The 22,152-nt window shown below is 42.6% G+C and overlaps 1 protein-coding gene across 1 annotated transcript in view; it reads left to right on the top strand.

Moving 5' to 3' along the window:
* Positions 1-22,152, top strand: part of LOC126106857 (transmembrane protein 132E) — a 264,511-nt gene that overhangs the window by 192,675 nt on the left and 49,684 nt on the right. Inside the window, exons 9-11 of the mRNA XM_049913292.1 lie at positions 853-988; positions 5,123-5,305; positions 15,985-16,173. Of these exons, the coding sequence (XP_049769249.1) occupies positions 853-988; positions 5,123-5,305; positions 15,985-16,173 (508 nt within the window). The remainder of the gene's footprint in view (positions 1-852; positions 989-5,122; positions 5,306-15,984; positions 16,174-22,152) is intronic.

Genomic DNA, 22,152 nt, shown 5'->3' with positions numbered 1-22,152 from the left:
CGAAACGTAGGAATACGTAATTTCAATTGGACTTCAGCGAAGATAAGTGAAAAATGAAATAGATAAATACATTATAATCTTCATGTGGGTCAAGCTGCCCGAGTGTGACAGTATGCAATCACTTTTCAACGTCCTCTTAAAGGCTATGATCTGATATTTGTTGACCAAAACTCCAACAACATTACAGTAAGAAATATAAAACATTTCTTCCAAATTGGATTCATTTGATTTTGAACAGGTCTGTATTGGCATTACGCTAGTCTGAAAGAATCTTCTGTAATTTGCTTCCCGCATGAGTGTAAGGTTTTTTAAGTGGTATACATTGTACAACTCAAGAAAAAATTAAAAATTTCGATTAAAATCTTAAAAATAATTGCTACACGGGTTCTTCCTGTATTAAACTTCGTATTTTTTTCTTGTGTAATACAGTGACAAAAAACATTACTTTTGTAACAAAATGCTAGACACATCGTATCGATTGTTGGAGTAGAATTTTATGGAGACATAAAAGTGACAGTAACATCTAGAGACTGCAATCGCCTGTATCTCATTTTGGACCAGACATGGAAATGCTAAAGCTCCAATTTGCGTGCTTCAAACTAAATGTCAGTATGTAGTTTGTGTAACGCGAGATAACAGCATCAGCAGCTATGTCAACCGGACACTGGGCATTAGATATCAACAGCCAAACAAGAGCATGGCGAGACGAATAGTTTCGTATTCATAGTTGTTCCAGTTTTTTTTTCAGCCTGAGTGCATTCTAGAGTTACAGAATATAAAGTATCGGAATTCTTCGAGTGTCACTGTATTTCATTTCGACATTTTCACAAATGGCCGTGTTTTGTGTTACAGTAGAGGTGGCAACAAGCTGAAGAAACGCGAGGCTGCCGACGTGCCGCGGTGGGGCAAGGACCCCAGCTTCCAGGACATGATGGAGCACGACCAGAAGCCCAGCTGCCGACTGCGCTTCCAGCAGAGTCCCGTCGAGGTGAGCAGACGCCGTCGCTGGTTGTCTTAGAGGTCCTTGGTCATAATGTCAGTATAAGATCAGCTAAAACTTGAAAGCATTTCATTTAGGTTTGTATTATAATAAATTCGAAGATACGCTAGTGTTTTTAAAAGGAGAAACACTCAGGAGCAATGGTCTGCAACTCGCCGCGATAAGAGGACGTGTGGAACAGCGGGACTATAATAAGTTATTTAAGTGGCAGAGAGGTGGCGTGCACATAGGCCCGACATTGTCATCTTTTGTGTGAGCGGACATGTCAGTATTACGCAATGCTCATTCGGTGCGGAGCCGTTATAAGAAGTGAGGACTTGTAACCAAGAGCCACTATATCTCGCCGACATCACAGAGTGGAATATCGGCGTGTGAGTGCGTTCTAACGGGGCAGAATGAGTGGCCTCTGGGTGGAGAATCTGTTGTTTCGTGGCATTGCGGTTCATACAGGGCACGCTGCTGCAACGGTAAGGTGTATGTGGAACCAGCAGAGAGAAGAGGGCCGCACACAGTGCCGACAGTATAAATTTACATTTGGGGTAAGCTGCTGTTTGTAACGTAATGAAGAGGGAAAAATCTTGAAAGAAAAAATGTTCAAATGTGTGTGAATTCTTAGGAACCAAACTGCTGAGGTCATCGGTCCCTAGACTTACACATTACTTAAAGTAACTTAAACTAACTTCTGCTAAGACAAACACACACACTCCCGTGCCCGAGAGAGGACTCGAACCTCTGGCGGGAAGGGCCGAATCTTGAAAGAAAAATATATAAATCAACAACGATACTACCTAAGGAACGGTCCCGGCATTTGCCATGAAGGAGCAGATCTTTTAACTGTCTCGTATAATTTAATTGGTATTTGAATTTGGCTGATACAGAATGGGGTTTAACTGTAATAAGTAACGGTACAAAGCAGAGAAACCAAAAATTGTGTTCAATATCGATACTTCGAAGACAGTCACGTATTCTACGTTTTGTGTGAATGGGTCATTAAAAAATACAGAAGTGGCCTATCGTTTTTTTATATTACTAACATCAGTTCGTTTTTTGGGTGGGATCCATGTGCAACAACCACTATTTTTATCCTTTTTATCCAGACTTGTTTCGTTGAAATTGCAGCATCATCAGTGAGTTCTTTCTTTAATTTCTATTAAATAACATAAACACTGATCTTTAGAATCTGTACCTAAGGAAACTGGAGTTTTTAAGAAAGTATTCACGAATCTGGAAAACGGACTAGCTTTCTCATGCATACCTTGTTACATGCTGCGGTTTTGTGGTGTTCTGTATTTGCCGTTACGGTTTCTTCCTTTTTGTCCCACAGATTGTCATCCGCAGCCAAGGTGAACTTCATGTAGAAAATTTACGAACGGTAATCTTACGGTTAACATTATTTTATTCTGAGTACAAGACAGTTTGTGTGTGTGTATGTATGTTTGTGAGATTAATTAGAACACAAACACATAAAAAATTTAGACATGAGTACATGTAATAATAGATTTGTTTCCAGATGTTTGACACACAATAATCGTTTTAGAAGTCGATATCCTTTATTTTTGGTTCATAGACGCACCAGAAATAATGTCCCTTTGAATAACTGCGTTTGGTTGATGTGAACTTGAAGTCACGAGTATCTGTATTTGCTAAAGTACTAAAAGAAAGAAAAAAATCGTGCTGCAATGTACGCGCGTCTAGCTTCCTCTCAGTGGTGGTTTTGACTGCAACATTTGTACCGTTTTATACAGACGACAGTTCAGTTGGTAGTCCAACAGAATTAATTCCAAATTAACATCAATGAGAGACCGCCGGTCAGTGTGTCTAACCGCTGCAGATGCCGCATAAATCGTTTTAATGGAGAATACTGAATATTCAGCACATTCACAACCCGCATCGGGCAATCAGTGCAGAACGTCATTTGAAGAGGTCTAATGCAGTGTCGTGGTGGTCGTAAACAAGCGTAATTCCAAGCCGACAGCATGTTTAGAGTTATTTGTACCGTTTTGTTGGTTTACAAGCTACACAGCAAATGATCGTTTCTGTATGACAGTTTTTGATGGATGCTTCGGTAGTGGTTCTTACGCAGCACCGCAAAAAATAAAAGCGCTTTACGTGTCTTTCAGTTTTTATTTTTTTATTTTTCCCTTTTCCTGTATTAGTACCAATCAAGACACGTTTTGTCATTTAGTGCACTTCAAGCGTATTTCTTTCATCACCTTGTTTATGATGGCTGTCTTTGGCTATCCAATTCAAGAAACGTGAACTTTGGTGCAAATGGCTCTGAGCACTATGGGACTCAACATCTTAGGTCATAAGTCCCCTAGAACTTAGAACTACTTAAACCTAACTAACCTAAGGACATCACACACACCCATGCCCGAGGCAGGATTCGAACCTGCGACCGTAGCAGTCCCACGGTTCCGGACTGCAGCGCCAGAACCGCTAGACCACCGCGGCCGGCTAACGTGAACTCTTCGACAAATTATTCCTTGAAAACTGCGGCTGCACCACCGTCGGAACCGGACTTTGAAATGGAGTGAGTGTGGGGCTTTTTCAGTCCTACATTAAATAGGCGCGTTAACATACGAGTACTATTGTAAGGGAAGAGCTGTTTTCCTTATTTTTCGGTTCCCTACACCCGTTGTACCTAAGTCCGCAGCCTTACGCAGACATGCCGTTTTATACAGCTGAAAGTATACTCTGATTATAATATGTTTTTGGGTTGATGAGAAGCGTGCTCGTTAAAGAAGTTTCTATTGCATTTGTCTTATTTTTTCATTTCCAACGAAAACAATGTGGCTATGGATGCTACCACAGGAATGTTAGCTTCGATTGCTCTTTTGCCTTTCGAACTGTCACTTGATTCGGTAACACCATCTCTCAACACATTTTCGTGAAGAAATGAATCGTCGTAAATCGAATTTCATTTTACACTACACTACACTGTACGTCCCCCATAAATTAATGGATAAGCATATTATAAGGCCAGACGAAGGACACAATAACTCTAATAGGGCCGTGATTAATAACTCAAAATGGTTTCCATCTGTCAACTCTCCATGTAACAACTTGTTTACTATTAATTCACGACACACGCAGAGCTGCTGCTGAAACTCGCTCAGTTATATCTGTGGTGTCCATTCTCTCAGACATTCCAAAAGAACAGACACCATTTCGATCTTGCAGCCACTATGAATCAAATCGTAGAGGAAATAAAGACATTAGCATCTAGTGGGGGAGATTGATTTATATCAATGGAGCTAGCTGAAAATTTGGTATTCGAAACCTGGTCTCCTGCTTACGTCATCCGGACCCAGTGGTCACAAGAAACTCACGGATTTCCCTTGTGCGCCTCCTGTAATACCTAAATTCTCAGCTTATACCAAACGCAACTGATGTAGTGTCCCTTGCGCATAATCCTCATTAGTCTTGGCATCTCGCCGATTCCCATAAGAGTTCGATGATGATGATGATGATGTTTTGGTTTGTGGGGCGCTCAACTGCGTGGTTATCAGCGCCCGTACAATTTCCCAACCTTTGCTCAGTCCAATTTCGCCACTTTCCTGGATGATGATGAAATGATGAGGACAACACAAACACCCAGTCATGTCGAGGCAGGTGAAAATCCCTGACCCCGCCGGGAATCGAACCCGGGACCCCGTGCTCGGGAAGCGAGAACGCTACCACGAGACCACGAGCGGCGGACATAAGAGTTCGAGCGTAGTGTGCATCTACACTGAAGGGATCATTGGCCACCATCCTCTTAATTAGTATGTTCTTTGATACATGTCCTAAAGACAGACACCGCATATCTGTAGTTGATGAGATGACGGCAGGTGTGGTGACCACTCGATCCGGATGGTATAGTGGTCAGCCCGACAGCCTACTAATCAGGAGACCCGAGTTCGAATCCTGGCCTGGCACAAATTTTCAATTTGCCTCATTTGATATAAAGCTACACCCACTGGCGGGTAATGTCAAAATTCCATTTTGTCTTAAAATCCCTCTTCATTTCTCTTGTTAGTACGTCAGCTGTAGGATTGTTTAAAACTGGCTGGTGAGTGAAACTGCCGGTGAGGGGAGACGCTGGACTGAGCTACTGCGTGTCCGCCTCGTTTCTTGCAGGTGTACGCGCGGTTCAGCGCCTCGGACCAGGACTCGGGGCGCGTGAGCTACTTCGTGAACCGGCGCACCTGGCTGCGAGTCACCGACCTGGTGGAGGCGCTGCTGCGCGTCTCCGACCCGCGCATCGCCAGCCTCAGCGGCCGCATCCTGCAGGGCCGCGGCGTCGGGCGCTCCGAGGTACAGGTACGTACGCCACGGGCTGCTCTTTCTCACCAGGTACACACCACTCAGTCCCGTCTCTGTTCTGAAGCCCATTTTTCGCCACTACAGTTCAATCAGATCACGAGAATGCCTTAGGTGCCACGACGTAATCGCGAATAAAACACTGAGCCAGAAGATACAGAATAAATTTAGCCTACTTCCGTCTGCGGGTTTCGGTAAGCGATGACAATCTTCCCACCTGTTTTAAAACATTTCCTACTATGCCATTATGGATACATTATAATAGGACTTGTTTTTAAACAGACCTGAAGGTGGCCATCGCTGAACGAAAAGGTTCTCTAAGCAGTCGGCACACGGACCGTGCTTTCGAACGTCAGCGTTCAGTGTACAGAGTTCAACGTGCTGTTCAGTTCTCAGAAACGGTGCGACTTGTGCATACGGTACATGTGTCACAACGGGATATATGCCATCGTAGCTCGCAAATCACACCGTTTACGAACTGGACGGCCGTGAAATTCCGACATTACCTCTGTTAGAACGCACATCTCCTCCCTTGCCCGTATGCTAGACATCTTCTTGTGTCTGTAGTATGGAAACTAAGACCCATGCTTCTTGACAGAGCTTAGGGGAACGATGCGGGAGACCCGCACCGCCGTACTAGGGAAGGTGCTAATGAAGGTGATTTGCCGTTGCCTTCCTCCGACCGTAATGGGGATGAATGATGGTGATGATGAAAACGACACAACACCACCCAGCATCTCGGGGCAGGCGAAAAATCCTGACCCCTCCGGGAATCGAACCCGGGACCCCGTGCTCGGGAACCGAGAACGCGAGCGGCGGACGTCTGCAGTATACACAAATAAAAATTTAGGTATACGTGAACATCGTATAAGGCAAAAAGGTAAATACCATGTCCAGTCAATAAGGACACCGGCTCATAAAAGTTTCATTACAAATATTGCGATACAAATTTATAGGAGTTCTTCAAATAATATAGAAATTATTTCATCACTCTCACTTTTAGTAAAACCCTAAGGTCATTCTTACTTGATCACTGTACGTGTTCAGCAACAGAATCTTTACAATATGTGAAATACATACAAAATTTCTAACAACTAAGTGCAAAATATCTCACTACGAGTAGCAAGCTGTCTTGTAGAAAAAAACAATCGAATAAACTCATTCCTCAGCAAGAGTTCAATTACATTTACATAACACCGAATCTTATACACTACTGACCATTAAAATTGCTACACACGAAGATGACGTGCTACAGACTCGAAATTTAACCGACAGGAACAACATGCTGTGATATGCAAATGATTAGCTTTTCAGAGCATTCCCACAAGGTTGGCGCCGGTGGCGACACCTACAACGTGCTGACATGAGAAAAGTTTCCAACCGATTTCTCATACACAAACAGGCAGTTGACCGGCGTTGCCTGGTGACACGTTGTTGTGATCAATCGTGTAAGGAGGAGAAATGCGTACCATCACGTTTCCGACTTTGATAAAGGTCGGATTGCAGCCTATCGCGATTGTGGTTTATCGTATCGCGACATTGCTGCTCGCGTTGGTCGAGATCCAATGACTGTTAGCAGAATATGGAATCGGTGGGTTCAGAAGGGTAATACGGAACGCCGTGCTGGATCCCAACGGCCTCGTATCACTAGCAGTCGCGATGACAGGCATCTTATCCGCATGGCTGTAACGGATCGTGCAGCCACGTCTCGATCCCTGAGTCAACAGATGGGGACATTTGCAAGACAACAACCATCTGCACGAATAGGTCGACGACGTTTGCAGCAGCATGGACTATCAGTTCGGAGACCATGCCTGCGGTTACCCTTGACGGTGCATCACAGACAGGAGCGCCTTCGATGGTGTACTCAAGGACGACCATGGGGGCACGAATGGCAAAACGTCATTTTTTCGGATGAAACCAGGTTCTGTTTACAGCATCATGATGGTCGCATCCGTGTTTGGCGACATCGCGGTGAACGCACATTGGAAGCGTGTATTCGTCATCGCCATACTGGCGTATCACCTGGCGTGATGGTATGGGGTGCCATTGGTTACACGTCTCGGTCACCTCTTGTTCGTATTGACGGCAGTTTGAACAGTGGACGTTAGATTTCAGATGTGTTACGACCCGTGGCTCTACCCTTCATTCGATCCCTGTGAAACCCTACATTTCAGCAGGATGCACGACCGCGTGTTGCAGGTCCTGTAAGGGCCTTTCTGGATACAGAAAATGTTCGACTGCTGCCCTGGCCAGTACATTCTACAGATCTCTCACCAATTGAAAACGTCTGGTCAATGGTGGCCGAGCAACTGGCTCGTCACAATACGCCAGTCACTACTCTTGATGAACTGTGGTATCGTGTTGAAGCTGCATGGGCAGCTATACCTGTACGCGCCATCCAAGCTCTGTTTGACTCAATGCCCAGGCGTATCAAGGCCGTTATTACGACCAGAGGTGGTTGTTTTGGGTACTGATTTCTCAGGATCTATGCACCCAAATTGCGTGAAAATGTGATCACATGTCAGTTCTAGTATAATATATTTGTCCAATGAATACCCGTTTATCATCTGCATTTCTTCTTGGTGTAGCAATTTTAATGGCCAGTAGTGTAGAATATTCTTGTATAAGAATATTCTTGTATAAGAAAGAATCAGGACCGATTAAAACCGCGAAGGTTAGGAAAAAATTGTATGCAGTGGGATGCAAACAAGTAACACTCACGTGTTGCATTACGCTGCACCGACTGTGTATGATTTAACTCCATAATTTGCATCTTACCATCTCCTGAAAGTTTTAACCTAGATGCGTTATTAACCGACATTTAATTATAACAAATGGTACCAAGAAGAATGCGTTTTTGATGGATCCTCGCTAATCCGTCGCTTTACTTTCATACTTTCATAATTCGCAAATTACAATAATTCTTTAACCAAGAATATGACCTTTCCCATAATTTTATTACAATGGTCTTACAATTAATGACGTGCTTTCGAATGATCAGATATTTGCTGATGCTTAGAAATAGCATATATAGAGATGTGGCCTTCGATTGAAATCTGATACAACTTATCACGACTCTGTAAGTAAGAGAGATGGTGCGCACGTGACCAGGTGGCGTTCCTCCATCTCATTAGTCTACGTTCGAACGCACGTTCAGAAAGACTGTCGAAAGTGCTTATTTCACGTTATCATGTCAGAAACCTGGCATGCTCAACGTTCGAATGCACAGTCCCTGTGTCGATGGTTTAAGACAAAAATTTTTTTGTCATCACAGACAGAAATAAAAGCAATTTACTTCACAAGAATGCCTCTTTTTTGACAAACACAGTGTCAGACAACTAAATACTTTGTTGGTGGTTTGGGAATGTGCTTACTTAAGTTCGATAGGGACCTAGTAAAATGAAATAATTTCAACTTGTCAGTGGAAGTCGCCTAGATCACGTGTAACGGCGGACTACTCATTCACTTCTGCCTTTACCGGGTTTCAAATGTTTCTTATTATAGCATTTGCTATGCGCAACCCACTATTGTAATAGAGGTTGATAAAGCAGCAAATGGTGCTGTTTTTAAAAAGATTCTTCCTTTATGTATTTATTTTCGTTTTGGGCAGAAAGACCATACAGCCAACGGTAGAGTCAAAAGTGTCACGTCCCATTGCAGTTTCCACAGTAGAGCAATCATAAGACTTTTAAATACGAAGATAAGTTTGTTATGTAAATTAAGGAACACAAAATTACGACCCAGAGTTAGAACTGAGTCGGTTCCAGAGGAGAATGCCATCCACAACAACTCATAATTGATAGCTAGACGACATCGTCGTTTACAAAGGTGAGTTCATAATGCAAAGTAAAAACACACACCAGACGTCCCAGTTTTCAAACGAGCTGGTTCCATTGGAGGACAAGATCCAATGCAATGGTGTTCCATTCACAGGTAGCTGGTTGGTATCCTGTAAGAATGTTTTTAACTGTGTTTAAGCAAAAAATGGAGGAGAAGTGGTAGTGTTTAACTGATGGTCACCGTACATAGAGCCTATATTCTGGTTTAAAACCCAAAATTTTTCACTGTGTATCCTAACGAGAGGGTCTAAATATGTATCCTAACGAGAAGGTCTTTATAACTTTTAATGGCAACTTGTTCGTTGTATGGAGACCACCTTTGTGAGAAGAGCAGGGTATGTACTAGCAACGCGGTCATCCTGTCGTTCTATTCATACTACAAAAACATAAGGTTTCACTTCACATGCAGTTTTCAGAACCATTCATATGGCACAGAACTTGATACCCTGCGTTAAGGCGGAAAGACGTGCCATGTCCGACCAGCACCACGAAACGAATGACAACACTATGGTTTGAAATAATGACTTAGCATTTAAATAGAAGCTTGTATTTTCAAAAAGGAGGTGACGTTCTTAGAGAGCAGTTCATTCTTATTTTGCTGTGCTTCTTTCCTGCGACGGCTCGGGGATGGAATGGATATTAACTGTTTTGTTTTGGTTAATTTAAAGTGTGGCCGCATGTCCTTCCTGTCACCATTAGAAAATAGTTCAGTACAGGCACTTATTTTGCTCTTAGTCCGTACCAGATCGGGTTGACAGAGGAGATAGAGAAGATCCAAAGAAGAGCGGCGCGTTTCGTCACAGGGTTATTTGGTAACCGTGATAGCGTTACGGAGATGTTTAACAAACTCAAGTGGCAGACTCTGCAAGAGAGGCGCTCTGCATCGCGGTGTAGCTTGCTCGCCAGCTTTCGAGAGGGTGCGTTTATGGATGAGGTATCGAATATATTGCTTCCCCCTACTTATACCTCCCGAGGGGATCACGAATGTAAAATTAGAGAGATTAGAGCGTGCACAGAGGCTTTCAGACAGTCGTTCTTCCCGCGAACCATACGCGACTGGAACAGGAAATGGAGGTAATGACAGTGGCACGTAAAGTGCCCTCCGCCACGCAGCATTGGATGGCTTGCGGAGTATAAATGTAGATGTAGATGTAGAACTGTTCATTTCTTCTATATGCAATGTCTAACAAATTGATACCAACAAATCGATACCAACCAATAGGACTGCAGAGGGTATTTTTAGGAACAAATTCAGAATAGCACCCAAGGTCAAGAAAAGTCTTCCAACGAAGCTACAGACAGTCGAAATTATAGGAACTAACGCCTGCACCTAATCCACACCTGAGTTTGTACACAGACAGACAGCAAGAACAAGTTACCGCAGCTTTCTAGACCTCAGGCGCGCTCACGACAACATCCTGTCTGAAGTCACATATACAGATGGCGATCGTACCGCCTACAAAAGTGTAAAATGACAGTGCATTGGCGAAACTGTCATTTATACCCAAGTGGTTCACGTGAAAAAAGTCCGACGTGATTATGGTTGTACGTCTGGAATTAATAGACTTTGAACGCGGAATGGTAGCTGGAGCTAGACGCATTGGACACTCCATTTCGGAAATCGTTATGGAATTCAAAATTCTAAGATCTTTAGGGCCAAGAGTGTGCCGAGAATACCAAACTTCATGAATTGCTTCTCACTAAAGACAACGCAATGGCAGACGGCCTCGACTTAACGATCGAGAGCAGCGGCACAGTGCCAACAAACAAGCAACACCCCGTGAAATAACCCCAGAAATCAATGTAGAATGTACGACGAACGTATCGGTTAGGACAGTGCGGCGAACTTGGCGTTAAAGGGTTATGGCGGCCGACGACCGACGCGAATGTCTTTACTGCTAACACGTCATCGCCTGCAGTGCCTGTCCTGGGTTAGTCACAACATCGGTTGGACTCTGGACGATTGGAAAACCGTGGTCTGGTCTGATGAGTCCCAATTTCAGTTGGTAATAGCAAACGGTAGGGTTGAGTGGCGCAGGTCCTACGAAGCCATAGATCCAACTTGTTAACAAGACATTGTGCAAGCTGGTCGTACTCATAATGGCGTGGGCGATGTTTACACGGTGAACTGGGTCCTCTGATCCAACTGAACCGATCCTTGACTGGAAATGGTTATTTTCGGCTACCTGAAGATCACTTGCAGCCATTCATGGACTTCATGTTCACCGGTCGTTGAAGCCGAGCGGTTCTGGGCGCTTCAGTCTGGTACCACGCTGCTGCTACGGTCGCAGGTTCGAATCGTGCCTCGGGCCTGGATGTGTGTGACGTCCTTAGGTTTGTTATGTTTAAGTAGGTCTGAGTTCTAGGGGACTGATGACCTCAGATGTTAAGTCCCATAGTGCTCAGAGCCATTTGAACTTCATGTTCCTAAACAATGATAAAGTTTTTGTGGATGACTGTGTGCCATGACACCGATCTACATTTGTTCGCGATTGTTTTTAAGAACATTCTAGACAATCCGAGCGACTGATTTGGCCACTCATATCACCCGACATGAATCCCACATTTGCGGTACATAATCGGGACGTCAGTTCGTGTACAAAATCCTGCACCGGCAACACTTTCGCTATTATAGATAGCTATACATTCAGTATGGCACAATATTTCCAAAGACTTGAGTCCACGACTCGTCGAGTTTCTGGACTACACCAGGAAAAGGGAGGTCCGACACGATATCAGGAAATAACCCGTGACTCCTGTCACGTCAGTGTACGGGGTGATTTACCGATGCATACGGTAGGATCTTCGGCAGAAACTGCAAGTAATTTGCAGACATTTACTTTTGTTTGGCCTCTGTATTAATCCAAAACTAACGTGAATGTTTCCGTTGGTATAAATGACCTTCGGTAACTACCTGTGAGTCCAACAGAAACCGAGCGTGGATGTGGGAACGAGCAGCCTCTTGGAAGGCTTGTCGATTCGTGTTGGCAATAGGCGGTGAATGGTTAAGGAAAAGTGTGCCACATTCGTTCGATGACAAATCCCCAGTCGCTCCACCAGCCACCATAGCTAGAAGTACACTGATCCCGAAGCTACTACGTACGAACCTCTCTCGTTTGTTCACTTTGAAACATATACTACATTTTGCGACCATTGTGCTTGTCGTTTGTGAGCTACACAGGAGCAACGAAAGCTCCATAAATATCGATTTGCGTGAAGAATGTTAGCTACCTTTTTGATTCTTTTGCACACTTTCTGCACACTTCGGTATCTCACACTATATACACACATCAAAAAAAGTTTTGCATCACCTCAGTTCCCAGAACACCTGAAGATAGACGTTAACTGTGGATATTGTATCACAGACACAGTCCCTTCGACTGTTCACAGAGATGTCACTAAACCCGCCCAAAGGTGTAAACAATCATGCATGAGAAGCGCCTACTGGACACAGGGAGTCCGACAGCTGATTAGTTCCAGTCATTCCACGAGGAAGGAGGTACATGGCTCGTGTTGTCTGTAGTTCAACCATGCCTAGACGGTCAATACCACGGTTCGATCGCATCTGCATTGTTACTTTGTGCCAGGAAGGGCTCTAAACATCGGAGTGAAGCAAAGCGATGTTGTTCGCAGATGGAGGAGATACAGACAGAAAATATCGATCACATGCCACACTCAGGCTGTTCAGGGGCTACTACTGCAGTGGATTACCGCTACGTACGGATTATGGCTCGGAGGAACCCTGACAGCAACGCCACAATGTTGAATAATGCTTTTCGTGCAGCCACAGGACGTCGTGTTACGACTCAAACTGTGCGCAATAGGCTGCATGATGAGCAACTTCACTCCCGACGTCCATGGCGAGGTCCATCTTTGCAACCACGATACCATGCAGCGTGGTACAGATGGGCCCAACAACATGCCGAATGGACCGATCAGGATTGGCATCACGTTCTGTTCACCGATGAATGTCGCATATGCCTTCAACCAATCGTCGGAGACGTGTTTGGAGGCAACCCGGTCAGGCTGAATGAGTTAGACACACTGTTGAGCGAGTGCAGCGAGGTGGAGGTTCCCTGATGTTTTGAGGTGGCATTATGTGGGGCCGATGTACGCCGCTGGTAGTCATGGAAGGCACCGTAACGGCTTTACGATACGTGAATGCCATCCTCCGACCGATAGAGCAACCATATCGGCAGCATATTGGCGAGGCATTCGTCTTCATGGACGACAGTTCGCGCTCCCATCGTGCATATATTGTGAATGACTTCCTTCAGGATAACGACATCGCTTGACTAGAGTGGCCAGCATGTTATCCAGACATGAACCCTATCCAACATGCCTCGGATAGATTGAAAAGGGCTGTTTATGGATGACGTGACCCACCAGCCACTCTGAGGGATCTACGCCGAATCGCCGTTGAAGACCGGGTCAATCTGGACCAACAGCGCCTTGAAGAACTTGTGGATAGTATGCCACGACGAATATAGGCATGCAGCAATGCAAGAGGACGTGCTACTGGGTATTAGAGGTACCGGGGTGTACAGCAATCTGGACCACCATCTCTGAAGGTCTCGCTGTATGGTGGTACGACATGGAATGTGTGATTTTCATGAGCAATAAAAAGGGCGGAAATGATGTTTATGTTGATCACTATTACAATTTTCTGTACAGGTTCCGGAACTCTCGGAACCGAGGTGATCCAAAGTTTTTTGATGTGTGTATGTTGTTAGACGTGTTCCGGAAAGATTGGCTGTTGATTACATACTCGGCCAGTCAAACGGCATGTTCAACACTACCAAAGATTTTGCAGCACGACATCTTACATGTGCTACAATAACAACAGTGCACAATTTAATAAAATGGATAATTTTATCATTTCTCTACAGATTAAATAAGTGCTTGGTGTCACGTCTTGCACAGTTATTTGACAGTAACACACTATCAGCCATGTATTTTGATTACCGTATGTCTGTATTACATTTTTGTAAGGTCGAAAGCTAGTTAATTTGACAGCCTTAGCATTAATCTACTGTTTATTAGAGCATTGTACTCCTAATGTTCGTAAGTGCCCTATTATGAAAATGGTTGTTCACGCAGTAGCTCGAAATCCTGTAATTTTATGCATAGATTATACTGGAATTTGAAATATATTTCTTTCCATCTCCACACCCTTAAGAGCTAGGTAGGTATTCAAGGAATATCCCATAGTGATCTCCATTTATTTATTTACGTTGTTGTTCTCGAGCAGTGCGTTTAAAAGTTATGTAATTTTTTCAGAGAAAGTCTCTGACAGAGAAGAGTTCACCAAAAACATTTGTTTTACTATTGTTGTTTACATTCTGTTGTTGTTTTCTTCAGTCTGAAGACTAGTTTGATGCTACTCTACACCCTAGTATATTCCGTGCAGGCTTCTTCATCTTCGAATAACTATTGCAACCTACATCTGTATGAACCTGCTTACTGTATTCATACCTTGGTCCTTCTATACAGTTTTTCTTCCCACTCTTCCCTGCAATACTAAATCGTTGATTCTCTAAGGTCTCATGATGTGTCTTATCAACCGGTCTTTCTTTTAGTAAAGTTGTGCCACAAATTTCTTTTCTCATCTGTCCTATTCAGTACCTCGTCATTAGTTACAGAATCTATCCATCCAAACTTCGGCATTAACTGCAACACCACATTTCTAAATCTTCTGTTCTCTTCTTGTCTTACCTGCTTCTCATCGTTTCACTTCCGTACAAAACTATATCACAGACAAATACCTTGTGAAAAAATTACCAAAGCCTGAATTTATGATAGATGTCAAAAAATTCCTTTTTACAGAAATGCTTTCCTTGCTATAGCCAACCCGCATTTCATATCCTGTCTACTTCGATCATCAATTATTTTGCTGCACATATAGCAAAACTCATCTACATTATAATGCTCAGATTTTCAGTTAGCTCTTTCATTAACAAATAATTACACAGGTATGGTTCAATATTATTCCTGTTATTGTTAGTATCTGTAGTTTTCCTATATGGCTCCTTAGTTAAGTACGTTGATATTTGGATTTCACATACATTGCTTGGTTTATTCCTAACATCTATGTTACTGGTGTTTCCATTGAAAGCGCCCTTTCCTGTAGGAATGAATGAGTTTCTCTTGTATACTAGTTCCTCAACTGCGTTGTTTTACTTTTACGTTGTCTTTTAAGGTCTACACTGCACGTACTGCGCTCCTACTTCATCTCTTTACCAGTGTTTTTTCTATGATATAACAATACACATTTTGAGAAACGTCTAATACTTTCGTTGTTCCGTACATTATTGTGACTAGTGTTATCAGGTGTTACAAAAATAGAAATTTATAGATGATTGAAACATTTTATTTGATGCAGTTTACTTGCTGTACTGAGTGCGTTACAGTTAGTAGATTGGCCGATATTTTATCTTTGATACCTACTTCCTCCAGGGGCTGCACATTCATTCGAACGTTTCTGTGCACGCCTCAAGTTTCAATATTCTACTGCCCCTCTGTTTTCAGCGCAAACTGTCATGCATGTACAGTATAATGAAGACTCCGCCTGAAGTGCAAGTTTATGCTCCATTGACAACGTCGACTGTATTAAAAGACAGTCTCTCCATTATGGCTTCTTTCCCAAACAATGCTGGTTCTAGAGGGTTAGCAGGGTAGCCTGTATGTAGTTCGGAATGTAGTTCTACAGACTGCCCGTTCTATTGCAAGAGACGCGTCCACTGATGGTTGCTGTCTTGTTTCGAATCCCGGTGTGGCCGGCAGGTCACGTAACTCAAACATGCTTGTAACGTGGATGTTATGTGCCGTTTGCGGCAGGTGCTGTCACCGACGGGTAGGGTGATCGGCGCCAAGGAGGTGCGCGTGGGCAACGACAAGGTGTCCATCACGCGCCTGCAGGTGCGCGTCGTGTCGGGCCTGCAGCTCTCCATAGTGCCCGACAGCGCCGTCGAGAACGGATACGTCGCTGAGACCTCCGTCACGAGGAAGCTGACTGCCCAGTACCAGGTAGGTCTCTGCAGCTGTGCGCTTATCAGACGAATGCAGTCGTTAGGGAAATTCTCAGAGATTGCTGAAATGTCATAATTTGCCTGGTACATGTCTATTTATGATACATTTCTATTTAAGAATTAGCGGCTCCACTGCGTACCACCACAAATAAAAATCGCATGTTTTTTTTATATTTTAATACATTATACGTCATTTTTTATATTATATTGACATCAATGAGAACATCATTTTCAAAGATTTTTGAGAAGCTGATGTGTTCTACAATAGAATATCAGCTTAGCAACTGTAATATTCTCAGCAAATCACGGTTCGACTTTCAGAGGTGCTGCTCTCCTGGGAACATCATTTACATGCCCACTCACCAGGTTTTACAAGCATTAAATAATAAAATTAGCGCCGACTGGTAATTTCTGCGACCTATCTAAGGAATTTGACTCTATGAATAACAGAATTCTTCTAGATAAATTGAGGTATTTTTGGGAATGATGGTAAAGCTAATCAATGGATAATGTCATTTCCAATCAAATAAATACAGAAAGTTATACTTAGTAATACAACCAATATAGTCCGGGAACATAATTCTGACCAGGGGGGGAATCATGTATGGGGTTCCCCAAGGTTCAATCTTAAGTCCACTGTTGTTCCTCATATACAGTGTAATTCTCGAAGATATGCAAATATTTTAATATGTTATTCTACAAGTAAAACTAAAGAAAAAAAATCATATAAACATAAGCCCGAAAATGTTTAGTTACAGAGTTACTGCTAATAATAGATTTTACCTATTATTTAGCAACGTCACTAATATGAAACCATCGGAAAACTCTACGAGGTTAAAGTAAAGCACGATTTCGATTTATTTTGTTGTTATTTGTCTGGTGAATCTAATAAATTATGTCCCAGACGTGTATCTGAAATAGTTTTCCAGAACATCCAGAGAAGCAAAGATTATATACAAGTAAATTTGTTTACTTTCCATTAAGAATGTCGAAACGTTTATGTCATTGTTGGCAAACGTTAGTGAGTTACTTTTCTGTATTGTTCAGTGAAAGACCATTTTAAAAATAGTGTATTTAAATGAAACCACATGGTAACTGATGTAGTTCGAAGATTAGTTATGAAATAGAGATGCCTTTCAAATTTACGAGAGAGGAATTTTCTACAACTTCTGTTGAAAACTGTGTGCAATTGTCTGGAATTAAAAAAAAACAAACTGGGCCAAGTAGTTAATAAATTAAAAATTTTAAGAAATTACTTCTTTGCTTCTCTGGACGTTCTGGAAAACTACTGCAGATACACTCTGGGACATGTTTTATTATATTACCAACAATAACAACAAAATAAATAGAAATTGTGCTTTACTTTAACCTCATGCAGTTTTGCAATGGCTCCATATTAGCGATGCTGCTTAATTTCAGGCAAAGTCTTATTAGCCGTAACTCGGTAACTAAAAATTCGCGGATCTATGTTTATATGAACATTTTTCTTTAGTTTTAGTTGTAGAATAACATATAAAAATCTTTGCATATCCTTGTGCATCACCCTGTATGTAAATGATCTTCCGCCCACTGAACAACAAGCAGAATAAGTTATTTTTGCAGATGACACTAGTATTGTAATCAGTCCAACCATACATACAGAAACAGAAGAAATGGGAAACAAAGTTCTTAAAAGTATCATTCACAGGTTTTCGGTGAATGGTCCCACCTTCAGTTTTAAGAAGACTCGAAATATTCTGCCCTGAACATCTAGGGGTTCTTCACCATTTATAAGTGTAACACATGGTAGGAAATAATAAGCAGGTTAGACACTTCAAAATTCTTAGATGTCCATAATGATGAGAATTTATGTTGGAAAAAGCACATTTTGAACTCCTAAAACAACTTAGTTCAGCCACATTTGACGTAGAATCATTGCAAATACTGGGGAAAGACAAATCAGCATTTTCATTCAGTGATGTAGTATGGAATAACGATATGGGGTAACTCATCTCTAGGAAAGAAAGTCTTCGTTGCTCGAAAACGATCGTCTTGTAGACGTCTGTTTAAGGAATCGGGCGTTCCGATTACTGCTTCATAGTATATTTATTCCATCATGGAGCTTTTATAAATAACCCACTACAGTACAAAAGGAACGATGATGTATATAATTACAATATCAGAAGGAAAAATGGCATTCATTACCTCACGTTAAGGTTGTCTTAGCACAAAAAGGGGTGCACAATGCTGCAACAAAAGTTTTTGATCACTTACCCAGTGCTGTAAAATATTTGACAGGAAAGTAAAATTTGAAAACGAACAAAAATAAATTCTCCTTGACAACTCCTTCTATCCCATAGAAGAATTTCGATTATTATAATGTGTAAAAGGCAGTAGGCCGGAATTACTAACACATATCTGTATATTGAAAAGAATAAAAGTTATAGTTGTTCAGAATGTAGCCATATTTGCAAATTAATTTGCAATGTGAATGTATGCTGACTCTTCCCACATCATGCAAAATGATTCATGGCACATGAAACTAACAACCAGTTGCTTGTAAGATGGGATTACCTGGTAGTGTTTCTGAGTCTAATCACATTCGAGGGTGGCGTTCACTAAATTTGCATCATCGCACTGGTAACTCATTGCACTGGTTGGGAGGAGCACATCAGTCCCAAATATCAGTATGCGGGCATCTTGAGCAGAAACGCTGCCTGAATAGCAGTTGATCGCCGCTCCATTCCAACTACCTGTTCTGACGCCGATGCAGGGATATCTTGCTTGTGCGCTTCCTTTTAGCAGAATAAACTGAAAAGAATTTCAACGAAGAAAGAACGGTGGTGTTTCACGCATAAAATTATTTTAATGCTATTTCCAAGAACTTACTTATTTTAATTTTTACAATTATGTCTTGACAATTTTTCCTCTATATTTCACCTGATCCGATAGCAAGCAAGCCACAGGAGTCAACCACACGTGATTAAAATTTTCTTTCTCATACGCTACAAATAATGTCATTGTGGCGATGGAAAATATCAGAGTGAGTATGGCGTCTTCAAACTCAATTCCTATAGGTGAAACGTAACCGATTTTATGCTGCTGCTGTTACGCGGAATGTGGAGTCAGCACAAAATTGCTACACTGTTTCAACCCTTCCGTAATTACGGATTAGTAATTACTGGGTTTATTGATCGTAGCTAGTTGCGTTTCACAATATCTCTCAGCTGACCTGAAGTAGCTAGATGTGAAAGTAGCTCAGGTTCAGCTTACCTAAATGCATTTCATAGAAGGAGTATAAACCACGAATGTCAGTATAGCGATGCAGAGACGCTAACTGCATCTTGACAATCAGCGCAGTGCTGCCACAGAGCAATGGTGGTACAGTGATTTCCCTATGCAGCCACTGGCTCGCAGCTGACCAGGGTGGCACGCGTACTTATTTACTGACTTGCCTTGTCCTTTATTTAGCGGCATAGTTCTTTTAGTTCACTCTTTTCTTGGCTGGCTCTTAATTCTCTGTTTCAACTGGTGGTAAAGGCGAGAGAATGTCTGTATCTGTAATTCTTAGAGAAATACGCCGTTAAACATATTTTAAAGGCACGCACATGCCAACCGCTGGTCTCCGTGTTTTGGTTGAGTCCATTATTTTAATCGCTGTCTCCCATCACAGTTTCTATGTAGTGCGTTCATCTCGATGGATGTATTTCTCCACGAGAGCGCCCTAAAAGCTGCCCCGTCGCTGGTTATACGCCATTCTAAACTGCCTCACATTGTGCCTCGTGTTAAGAGATGTCGCACCACGTTCATCGAGTACTTTTAATGATTAAACAAATAAATAATTTATAAAATCTTCTAGTTAAAGTGACACTGTTTCCTCTGGTATGATACATGAATCCAACAGTGGTTAAATTTGTTAACAAGGGCAATGACATTTAGCATTCAGTATATGGGATTCAATATTAAACTGAAACGTAGTGAGGTATTAATAACGCAAATAAGTGCTTTCAGAGGACATTGCTTTTGCTACCACGTTATAGTTAAATCAAATGGTTCAAGTGGCTCTGAGCACTATGGGACTTAACATCTGTGGTCATCAGTCCCCTAGAACTACTTAAACCTAAATAACCTGAGGACATCATCCACATCCATGCCCGAGTCAGAATTCGAACCTGCGACCGTAGCGGTCACGCGGTTCCAGACTGAAGCGCCTAGAACCGCACGGCCACACCGGCCGGCACGTTATAGTCCTCTGCTATTTTGGCAACTTCGATAAAAGTAATTCTCTTTAACAATTTTGGGCACTTAGTGCCCTTCTTCTATCGCATTATTTTCGAGTGTCACCAACAAGGTGCATACAGCAAAATGCCGTGGTCCTGCGACATATCCCATGAACATCGTAGGTTTAGTGACTCCACCGCAAGCGGCGATAACTGCCATTGGAGTGAGAAAAAGGTGGTTTTGTGTGGATGGTGATAATCTGCATTAAGAGGCTTCCCAGCTATGCGCCCGGTTCTGTCTCCATTTTCGTAACTAAAGCAGCCTGGTGGGAGTCGCTAAACCTACGCTGTCCATGATATCTGCCGCAGGAAAACAGCTTTGCTGTATGCATCTTATGGGTGACACTCCTCCTGAATAAGGACCTAAGTGCTCAAACTGGTAAAGAAACTAAACTTTTTTTACGCAGCTGGTTCTTTATTATTTCGTTATATACAATTACAGTTGCTGACGATGGTTAAAATACTAAAAGTAATTTTGGCAGCATCACACTTTGCGTTTGCAGTTTATGTGCCATAGCTTAGTTTTTATGTAGCGTTTGGCGCTCAAAGTACTTGACAGCAATGTTACACAGTAGAGCGTTTCATGACTCCAGGTCTGATCATTGAGACGTCAGATAATGATCTGAACATTAATACTCGACGTATCACATCCAGGGGAGGCAGGTTCTTCCCTGTGTGGAACTGACGAGTTTGCTGCTGTTGTTTTTGGGGGAGGTGACCATCGGTCTCATCGAATTAGGGAAGGACGGGGAAGGAAGTCGGCCGTGCCCTTGCAAAGGAACCATCTCGGCATTAGCCTGGAACGATTTAGGGAAATCACGGAAAACCTGAATCAGGGTAGCTGGACGCGGGATTGAACCATCGTCCTCCCGAATGCGAGTCCAGTGTGCTAACCGCTGCGCCACCTCGCTCAGTGACGAGTTTGTCTTTAAGGACTCCCCCATGACGGAAAGTGCTTTGCAGCACCTGTTAAGGAGTAGCTTGCATAAAGACCGGTCAGAGAGCAGCACTTAAGATAAGTTATTTTTTCCCAAGCTTAAGATAATTCGGAAGAGCATTCCTGTGCCCGAGAGCAAAATTATGATTAATAATTTTCCAGTTTTGTATAGATCAGTGCTGCGGTTTATTGCGCTTGTAACTGCTCGGTAGAGGTCTTCGTGTCGAACCGGAGATCCACTGGCTAAGTGGAGGTGATGGTCAGTTAGAGATGGACTCAGCAACGTCTAATTGAAAGCAACATATTCCACTTATTTCCGTGAAATCTGAACCGAAAGAGGAGGCGCAGTGGTAAGCACACTGTACTCCCATTCACGAGGACGATGGTTCAAATCCCTGTTTCGTTATCCAGATTTAGATCTTTCGTGGTTTCGCTCTCTCGCTTAAGACAAATTCTTGGACAATTTCGTTAAAAGGGCGCGGTCGTTTCCTTCACTATCCTTCATCAAGCCGAGCTTGTGCTCCGTCTCTAATGACTTCGTTGTCGACGGGACGTTAAACCCTTATGTTCTTTTTTTGGAAACTTCATATGTGAGTTTCTTAAGATGTTAACTTATTGACTTTGATTTATAATCTCGTTTGTATTTGTGGAGATTTTGGTTGCAGTTTTTTGGATCCAACTGGAAGGGTTATTTTCATTTAGAGGTGATCAGTTGCTCGGATATAGGAATCTTTTAGTGGACTTAAAGTTGGTTTGGGACACTGGCAAGTTCAACCTTGTC

The sequence above is a fragment of the Schistocerca cancellata genome, chromosome 1 (genome assembly GCF_023864275.1).
Source record: "Schistocerca cancellata isolate TAMUIC-IGC-003103 chromosome 1, iqSchCanc2.1, whole genome shotgun sequence".
Lineage (NCBI taxonomy): Eukaryota > Metazoa > Arthropoda > Insecta > Orthoptera > Acrididae > Schistocerca > Schistocerca cancellata.
This window is presented reverse-complemented; position numbering and strand designations above follow the sequence as displayed.